The sequence below is a fragment of the Habropoda laboriosa genome, unplaced genomic scaffold (assembly GCF_001263275.1).
Source record: "Habropoda laboriosa isolate 0110345459 unplaced genomic scaffold, ASM126327v1 scaffold54, whole genome shotgun sequence".
Lineage (NCBI taxonomy): Eukaryota > Metazoa > Arthropoda > Insecta > Hymenoptera > Apidae > Habropoda > Habropoda laboriosa.
Window position 1 is genome coordinate 276,457 of NW_017100156.1, and position 10,670 is coordinate 287,126.

Sequence of the window (10,670 nt, forward strand, 5' to 3'; positions counted from 1 at the left end):
TTTATTCAAGGTGGAAATTGATATGGATGAAATCTCAGATCTGATGGAAGAAGCTCGTAGGCTTGGTGTTTCTTATGGAAGAACTCGTACCAATGTGCCACAAGATTCTTATCCAAGGATTATACCTCGCACTAGACATATACAACGTGTTAGAGCTACTATTCGCAGGTACTAGTAAAGTAAAAAAATATATATATAATTTGAATGTCATTTACATTTAAGAAAAATTTCATACAAAATAAAGTATAAATACGTTAAATATTAATACACGCATAATTTGTATTTATAGAAGAAATAGATTAGATGATAATACGCAATTAACCCGTCAACTAACATTTAATCCCAACCTACCTTCTACTTCATCTGGTTTGGAGTCCTTTGGAGATAACAGTCAAAGTCATTCCCCAAGCAATGCATCTAACTCTTTGGGTTTTGGAGATCAAAATTGTTCAGATAAACATTCTAAAAAATCACGGAAATCACGGAAATATACAAGTAGTTCAAGTGATTCCAGTGATGAATGTATTTCCAAAAAGTCCCGAAGAAGAGTAAATGATAAAAATAATTCAAATAATAGTAAATATAGAAGGAAAGGCAGTAATAGTATAAAATCTGGAAGTAGTTCAAGAAAAAGTGGAACTAGAAATAATTCAAGAAAGTCTGGAAGATCTAAAAAAATGTCTAGTAGAGGAACATTATTGAAAGAAGTTAGAATTACAGAATGTAATGAAGATGGAGAAGAAGAAGAAATTATAACTTATGTTAAGGTGGCTACAATTGGATCAAGAAGAAGAAGAAGAACTAAGAGAAGGAAGGTACATTAATATTGGTTCCTGAAAATTTTGTTTTTAAAAATAAAAATTCTTTTTTACAAAATATGTAATCGTATTTATTGTATAATATCCAAATTATAAAAAAGAAATAATAGAACAAAATGAAGAAGAAAGAAAATGGCAAATAAAAAACATTTTCTTTTTTTATAGAGGAGAAGTCGTAGACGTCGAGCTAGAACTGTATCCAGTGTTTTAGCTAATACCAAAAGAAGGCTTGCAGTTTCTTTGGGTATTTGTAAGCCAATTAAAGGTGCTCAGATGTTAATACCTAGTGTTAAAAATAGTACAGTTGTAACAGAAACTTCTGCGTTAACCGTATCACGATATAATGCTGGAATCTCAAGGCTTAGTCTTTTTGGAGATGGTTTAAATTTGGATTATAGTCCTCCAGGGTAAATATAATATTTTTACATGAATACTTGAATAATAAAATTCCGATTACTAAACTAAAATTAACTTACATTTTAAGAAATTAATTGATAAAAACATTAAATTTAAAAAATTTTTTGCTTGTAGATCAGATACGGAAGATTATCATACAACTGGTCCAACTATAACTGTTCAAAGACATTCTGTAATTTCTTCTCGGAGACATTTACGTTTAAAAAATGTTGTCACTCCTCAGCAGCCTCAAACCGATCTCTTAAATAGCATAATAAACGATCAAGAAATTTGGCATTCAAAAAATAATAATGTGACGATGAAAGCTAACGGACTTCTTTTAATTAAGAAAAAGGAAAATTTGGAAGATTTGAAAAACGAACAATTAGAAGAAAAAAAATTACCTAAAACGGAAGAGACAGAATCTGTTGTAGAAAATAGAATTTCTAGAGCTGACACTCCATTAGAAGTTTCTAGAATTAATCCAGAGTCGATTACTCAGGCCCCAATGTATAATAATCCTTGCGGAGGAGGAAATAGGGGTAATTTCAGAGGTGGCTACAGAGATAATACAAGGCATAGTCATGGAGGGCAAAATTATGGAAGAGATTCTTTAGCTGGAAGTGGAAGACATAGTTATGGAGGAAGTGGAGGTAATTTTGGTAGAGATTTTGGGCCACCTGCATTTTATAATCCAAATTTTGAACATTGTGGACCTCCAATGTTTGGAGGCAATCCTCCATTCAGAAATCGGAATCCACAACACTTTAGAAATGAAAGGTATACATTGTAATTGCAAGTGAAGGATACACATTTAGTTTTTTCTTATTAATTATATTTATCAAATTTTTTATTATATTTTCATAGATTTCGTTTCATGCCTCCTGGAAGACCGCAATTTAATTTCGCTGAAGGTTTCGCCGAGCATCATTCCTTTCCCGAAAGGTTTGGTCGTCCTAGATCTCCTCAAGGTCCTATCGAACGTCCCCAAAATAATATGCCGCCAAATTTACCAGAAGACACTCCAAGAAGCGACTCTGTAGAGCAACAACCACAAGATACTGAAAACGCCTCTGTTAGACAAGAAGAAGATTGTGATATTTATTGCGATATTGAAACAAAATCTGATGGAGAACTTCAAGATCAACAAAACGGTTCAATGGCATTGTTACCACCACCAGAACCTCCATCTGGACTTTTAGATTTTGAAGAAAATTCTAGAAGTGATAAAGATAGTGATCAAGAACTAGTTATCGATGATAGTCAAAAAGAGGATACTCCAAAAAATGATAAATATGATCCTTTTTCTGTGGATAGTGATAGTGATAGTGAAACAAAGAAAAATGAAGAGGTTATGGAAGAGAAAAGAGAAGAACAGACTGTACAAGGTGTGATGCAATCTGAGGTGCCAGATACATCAATTCGTTTGTCAGCTTACGATGACGAGGAAGAAGAAGATTCCCAAGCAGATTGTCCAAATTTCTCTATTTATTCTTCTCAAACGATGGATGTAGCACGTCATACTGAACAACAATTATCACAACAAATAGGACCTCTTGAACCACCCCCTCTTCCCCCTTCAATTCCAGATGATGACGATGTCATTGTTGGCGATGTTCAAGCTTGTGATCTTGCTGATATTCCAGAACCGTCAGATCCATACGTGGAAGCTTTACGAAAGGAAAGACAAACTTTAAGTAAAATACCACCAAAGAAAATTTCTCATGACAGTAGAGGCAAGATTACATTTAAAATTGGTACTAAGTTGAAGATAAATAACAGACTATTAGGACTGCAGGAGGAAGAGAAGGAGAGTGGTGATGAAAAGAAAAAAGAAACCGAGGTAAGTAAGAAATATAATGTGGTATCTTACATGCTATTTGCTTAATATTATTGTTGTAAACACTATTTTTACAGCCTGCAAAAGAGGAAGAAACTTCGGTTGATCGTGAAGAAGAAAGAAAGAAAATTGCTAAGAGCAAATTCGAAGAAGAAGTTCAATCGAAAGAAGATAAAAAAGAAGATTCAGAAGAATCTTTAACATCTGCAAATCCTTTGGATTTCAAAGAAAAAGACATAATTGAAGAAGAAAAGGAAAAAGAATGGATAGAAACATCTAAAGGCAACATGATGGAAAAAAACTCTAATGTAGTTGTTTCTATCGAAATAACTGAACAGTTGTCTCCAAAAAAGTTAGAAAACGAGTTAAGTAGTGAGTGTATGTCGGAAGAAGGGAGTGAAACATTCTCTTCGTTTCACCAGATATCAAAACCAGATGTTGAGGAAGAAGATTTGAAGGAGGTTTCGAAAATTGAAGAAGAACACGATGAAATAAAAATCAAGGACCCTGATGATATAGAGAGTGATAAAGATGATAAAGAACAGCATCGTATTGGCGAAGATGAAGAAGAGGACGAAGATGATGAAGAGGAGGAAGACGAGGAAGAAGAGGAAGAGGAGGAAAGATTTCCCATTGAAAAAGAAAAACCAAACAAAAAATGTACAGTCGAAGATGTCGATAAAAGTACATGGGAATCTGACGGCGCTTACACTCCTTGCAAAGATGAACTTCCTTTGAAAGAATCGAAATCTTCTGAGCAGTTGCCACCTATTGAAAGCGGTTTAGAACCAATTACACCAACAAAGGATAAACCTGACGATTTAGATAGTTGTAGGACTCCCGTAGATTATAATGTTTTGGGCACAGAAGCTATTTCAGAAACAGATGAAGCAATGAATTTCGAAGATGAATTAACTTTATTGAGTTTACGAAAAGAGAAAGAAATGGAAGATGGAGAAATTGTCGAGGAAAAAACTGTAAAAGAAGGAGATAAAGCTGAAATAGAAAAGGAAGATGAAAAGAAACGAAAGAAAAAAGAAAAGAAAGAAAAGAGTAAAGAGACCGAAAAGAATAAAGAAAATATTGCTTCGGAAAATCAAGTTGCATGGAAGAAACTTTCGAAAAGTACGAAAGAGAGATCTTACAGGGACAAGGAAAAGAGATCAAAGTCAAAGGAAAAAGAGAAACCGAAGAAAAAGAAAGAAGTCGTCAAAAAGAAGGAAAAAAGGAAAGAGTTGCCCAGATATGACGTTAGAAAAATAGTTGCGGAAAGACCATCAAGACCTAGAAAAGACGAATATGGACGGGATATTAGAGAAAAGTCGAGGCAAAGAAGTAGATCAAGAAGCTGCAGTTCGTCCAAACGTTCTAGATCGTATTCCAAGCTTCGATCCAGAAGTAGATCTAGAACTAGGTTACAAAGATCTTGGTCTAGAGACCGTAGATCTTACACGAAATCCCTTTCCAGGCGGAGATCCCTTTCTCGTGGAAGACGTAAATCGCCGAAAAGAAGATCAACTTCTAGAAGGAGATCTTCTTCGAGAAAACGATCGCTTTCCCGAAGAAGGTCGAGATCTCTTTCTCGAAAACGGAGATCCTTGTCGAGAAGAAGGTCTAGAAGATCTATTTCGAGATCAAGAAGGTCTCTTTCGAGGTCTAGACAAAGAAGGTCTATATCGAGATCTAGAAGATCGTTGTCCAGATCTCGTGACAGGCGTAAAGACAAGAAGAAATACAAATCTCGAAGTCGGTCAAGGAATAGGAAGAAATCCAGATCAAAATCGCCTAGAAAGTCTTCAAAGTCCAGAGAAAGAAAACATTCAAAAAGGAAAGCGCAAAGTAGATCAAGATCGAAAGGAAGATCTTGTTCTAGAAACTGGGAACAAGTTGACAAAATTACAGCAGGAACCGATTACGTCCAGAGAATGGTCTCCAATGCTAGACAACGTTTCAGTTCCACCAAAAAATCTAACCGTAATTTTAACAAATAAAGAAGCTATTAAGAAGAAGAAAAAAGAACGCAGAAAGGAAAGCAAAAAAGCAAAAGATGAAAAAAAGAGAAAAGGAAAAAGAAATAGAACTCCACCACCATCGAAAGAAGTTTTCGCTAGTGGAGATAATATTTTGGTTAGTGTGTGCTTCAATAAAGATAACGAAAACGATCAATCAGGAGTTCCTGAACTTCCAGAGACAATTCCTCTGATTCCTCCTCTTAAACGTCGTCGTAGAGAATCTCTTCAAGCTGATCCTCCGAAACGTTCAAAAAAAGAAAAGTCGAAAGACAAGCGTTCTAAATCTCCAAAACCTAAAAAGGATAAAAAGAAAAAATCAAAAGCAGCTGAAATAGCAGCAACGAAGAAACCAGTCGCGGTGATTGATCTGGATCAATCTCCATTCCGGGAACAGACGCCATCTCCTAGAGATGTGATCGTTCTCAGCGACGATGACGATAAGCAAATTCAACAAGTTACCCCAGATCAGTGTCAACCATCACAAAATTCTCCACCGCGCGAACAATTTGTTTCTCAGGGTCCAAAAACTCCTCCAGAACCACAAATAAAATTTTCGATAAATAAGCAGACTAGTAACTTACGACCGTCAATGTTAAATCCGCTTTTAGATGAGGAAGAGGAGGAAGAGATGGACGAAAGGGTCGAAGAGGAGTTAGAAATGAGAGCGCAAGAAGAATTAGAATTAAGATTAAAAATTGGACCAAATACACCTCCAGAACCACCAACATCTCCACCAACTAGTCCAGATGCGTACGATCCGTTTGATCCAACTAAGTCCAGGTCGCCAACACCAGATGCGAGCCAAGAGGCAAATTCCAGTGACGAAAGAAGAAGGTCTCCAAGGAAGCACGACTCTGCGGATGGAAACATTCTCGAAGAGGAAAATATGCAGACCCAGGAGAGACAGAGTCAAGAGAAGCAACTGGAAAAACCTAAGATCATTTCTATGGTTACGATTAAGAGAGCTTCTCCACAAAGGGACGACGTTAACGAAAACGAGAGCAATAAGGACACCGCAGTCTCAACCGGAAATCTAGAGGTACAACAGAGTCAACAAAACGTACAAAACCAGAGTAATCCTTTCGCCGTGATGAATCCTGTACTGGCTACAGTAGCTGCAGCAGTACAGAGAAGCGGAGTTTTTAGCGCGTCAAATTCAAATAGTAGTCAACGTAACTTGTTACAGTCGAATCGAATTTCTCCAAGTAATCAACAAAAACAACGTTCTGGCGATCGTTCGCAGGCACCTCCAGTCTTTACGAATTCAGGCAAACCTTTGAGAAGCTCGAAGTCTGGACAGACGAAAACCAACGGACAAAACGGAAACGATGCCGGTACGGAAACAGCGGACAATGTGGATATGTCTTCCCCCTATTCGCCTGGATCAACGCTTAGTGATGGAATCTTCGATCCACCGAGTCCAACGAATTACAATAATTCACCTGGTGCTGGGGCAGGGAGTGGAGCAGGACCTGTTGGTATCCAGCCTACCAAAAATAGTAATTCGAAAACGATTAAAACTACTGAGAAGAAGGATGCTTTCGATGCTCTTTTCGGTACTTTACCAGTTACAAAAACTGCCAGTAAACCGACTAGAAGCAAGAAACCTGAAAAAGATAAGAAAAAGAAGTCCACGAATCCGAAGGTTGGTGTCAGAATGGACGAGAATCAGCTTCAAATATTGGATGATCTTCCAAGTTCTGCGGTTGAGATGCAAGTCAAGGATAAGGTTTGGGTTCCATGCAACTTTAATTCACTTCATAATCTATATTCAACGTTCAGATGAAATTATCTACATTTCTGAATAGATACTAGCATATAATAATGGGAGAAATAATTAGTTATTGTTATAAGTCTTATGCTTAAAAAATTTTGAATAATCGTTATATTATATGCATTTTTTAATAGTATTGTGTTTGACTGTTATGTAGTTCCTAAAGAAATTAAATCGTCAAGAACGAGTAGTTGAGGAAGTAAAATTGGTCCTGAAGCCACATTACACGAAAAAACATGTAACAAAAGAAGAGTACAAGGATATTATGCGGAAAGCAGTACCTAAGGTACGCAGTTAATATTATATAAATATTTGCTATTCAATGATTACATTTATCTGAAACGGTAAAAACTGAAACTTTAAAATCTATAAATGGTTTTGTAATTTTTTTTACACAGATATGCCACAATAAAACAGGAGAAATAAATCCGAAGAAAATTGCCCATTTAATAGAAGCTTACGTCAGAAAATGCAGAAGTAGCAAAAAGAAAACTACCGAGAGTTCCTCCACGAAGGCCTCTAAACCAGCGTAAGTAAATATAAATCATAATTGTTTTAAAGTTTAAATTTTCATATACGAATAATATTTTATTATTCATAAATCTTGTTGCACAGTAATAGTTTATATATTTTACAATTTAAAAAATTTCATGAATGTAATTATCTTATCATATTTACAAATAATTATTAAGTTTATATAACTACTACAGTATTGAGCAGTTTAAATTTAAATTATATATACAAAGTGCCCCACTTTAATCTATCATTGCAAATATTACGAAAAATACGCTAGGTAGAAGAAAATGCTTTTATGGAGTTGCAAGAGATCAGGGCGAACATTGTAAGATGCAGGCAGTATGTTGCTAGGTGAAAGCGTTAAGGAGAAACGAAGGTCACTTACATTTTTATTAAATCGAATCAAATATCTTTTAGTGCATTAATAGATGCAGCTCTTCATTCCGTATAAAAAAAAGTCTTAACCTATTTATGTAAAAAAATCATTAGTTTAGGAAGTATTTGAATTTCAATATCGCAAAGTGGTACTAGTATACCTACTTATACCTACATTTTCTGAAGTGACTTTTTTTTTTTTTCAAAATGGTAGAGGGTAATGAGAGAAATTTAACACTAGGTTTACGGGACGCGTCATTTTGACGCATTTCGAATTTCACAAGGCAACTACAGAAACCGTTTACATTTCTCTTCCTACCATTTATGCTTATTATAAATTTTATATAAATATATAATATTACATATGTTCCGTAGACATAGGTATATAAGAAATGTTCGTAAACCTAGTGTTAACCATACCATTTCTTATGTGACTTTATTTTATGTTAAATGTATTTCATTGAATTGGTATGGTTGAATTCGACTCATTACCCTCCACCATTCTACTATTAAATATTTGCAATAATAGATTAAAATGGAACATCCTACGTGTATAATTATAATATGCTGCGGGCGCGCGCGCGCGCGCGCGTGTGATGTGTGATAGCCATGTATATGTTTCAAATGAGATGTTTTTATTTTACTTTACATTTAAACAAAATGTGATTAAAGACAAGTATATTATTTCTTTTGTGTATTTTTGTTTTTAAGCGTATATCATTTAACAAAGAAGTTGCAATTTACAGAAATTTAAATTTGTTTGTTATAGAAAAATTTTGTGGAGTTGATCACGAGTCAGCTAGGTGTCTGTTCAATTCCCTTCAATTTTGTAGTTCAGGTGATCATCGTGCTTGATGAGCGGTGAGTGAGCTTCGAGACAGCTAGTCTCCTCTTCGATGATGCGATGTATCTTGTATTCTCTGTAAATACGTAATTAATTCATTGATTAATTGATTGATTGATTGATTGATTGATTGATTGATTGCTCGATTGATCGATTGGTCGATTGGTTGCTTGATTGATTGATCGATTAACTTTTAAGAATACCATTTATTATTTATATAAACAATAACCTTTGTCTCATCAGGGAATCCAATTGTCTCTACGGAACATCCATTAATTATATAATATTTAGTTCAATTCCTTTTTTACTTTTAAAAGATACTAATTTAGTTTTTTGAAAATTAATTATTATTCTCATTATTCATCAATGAAATTTATCATAACATATATTTGTTAAAAGACTTGTTAAAATTTCTATATATTCAATACTACATTGCAAAATTAATTTATCTGTTGTCTGTACATATATTTGAACTTCAAAGTTTAGAAATTGAACCATGAATAAGATAAATGAAATAAAATAAAATACCGAGTCGATTTTGATTCACATTTCTTTGTACATTATGTTTCAAATCAACACAAGTGCAATTGACAATCTAAATCATGACATTGTTCAAACTTATTTTTTTTAATCTAATTTTTAAAGTTACTTCATGTGTATTAAAAAAAAAATTATATTCAGATTATTTTAAGTTTGCAGTATATGATTATAATTAACAAACAACAGAACTTGTACAACTGACATTTTTTTGAAAAGAAAAAGGTAGACAAGTTTTATATAATTTGTAATATAATGATTTTTCTCATATTGAAATATTTATCTATCTTCACAGACAAATATCTATTACTGCAACAAATGACACTTTTATAATTATTTATTCAAGTGATTACGCTTTAGCTCTTATTTTTATTAAAAGTGACACATTAATATTTGTGATACCCGTATTAATTAATACATGAAATAAATAAGCCAGAAATGGCACTTTGGATATTCCGCAGAGACCGTCATTTTCATATTTCTTAATGCACATGTAAAAATGCTTAAATGCCACGTTTCAAACGTACATATTGTAATTTCACTCTTTCTACAGAGTTGGACATTATTCGAATAAATTATTATTATCATAACTATCATTATTATTATTACCATTGTGTCTATTACTGTTTTATTATTAGTACTACTGTATGTATTATTAATATATAAGTAATTGCTTGAATGAACCTTACCCAAAATAATTTTTTATTTATTTGTAAGTTTATTGTCAAATCTATCTAGAAGGATAAAATTTATTCGAATAAACATGCAGTCTAACGATTTGTTTCTTTTAAAATATATATAAATGTACCAAAACTAACATAGAATTACAATAAACTTAACGTAGTATTAATAAATTTTAGTATGTATAAATTCATGAACATTGAACTGAAGTATTAACACGTTGACTACCGTAGTGATTATTCATGATTTTTCGGTAGCGCCCCAATGGTTACTGATTGATGCTATCGAAATCTCTTCAAATATTTGTATGAAATAAATACTATTAAATAAAAAAATTGAGTAATATAAATAGCTGCATAACAATATAAAATAGTATGTTATTTTTAACAATACAAATGTTTTACAGAAATTAAATTTCATGTTGGATTACACTAAATTATTGTCAACAAATAAGGTTAGTCTTATTTGGTCATATTACACAATATTTTATTTTTATGTGCTTATTATAAAATTGAAAATTGCATTGTGGTATACATTGTAAGACAAAAATTGCTGGGTAATCAACGTGTTAAATAAATATGAAGATTAATCATTAAATAAGCAATCGTCTAAAAAATTGAGTTACGGAACTTATCAAATTATATGAAAATAATTTTTCATTGCGAGTAACCATATGTGACAGCGTGACTCTTAAAATGTTTAATATGATACAAGACTACTAAAATTAAAGTCTTCAGTAATAAAATGGTATAATCCTATATTTTTATAGGAAAAATTTGAATTTTGTAAATCATTGTCGATTAATATATTTAAAACACGTTACAAACAAAGTACGCAAACAAAGACTGCATTGATTAAATTAAAATGCGTCGTTAGT

At 33.2% G+C, this 10,670-nt stretch overlaps 1 protein-coding gene across 1 annotated transcript in view; it reads left to right on the top strand.

Moving 5' to 3' along the window:
* LOC108577052 overlaps window positions 1-8,519 on the top strand; it is an 11,174-nt gene extending 2,655 nt beyond the window's left edge. Inside the window, 10 exon segments of the mRNA XM_017940150.1 lie at window positions 11-168; window positions 290-815; window positions 984-1,225; window positions 1,350-1,994; window positions 2,082-3,057; window positions 3,132-4,953; window positions 4,955-6,795; window positions 6,998-7,126; window positions 7,239-7,369; window positions 8,501-8,519. Coding sequence (XP_017795639.1) covers window positions 11-168; window positions 290-815; window positions 984-1,225; window positions 1,350-1,994; window positions 2,082-3,057; window positions 3,132-4,953; window positions 4,955-6,795; window positions 6,998-7,126; window positions 7,239-7,369; window positions 8,501-8,519 — 6,489 coding nt within the window.
* The last annotated feature ends 2,151 nt before the right edge of the window (window positions 8,520-10,670 follow it).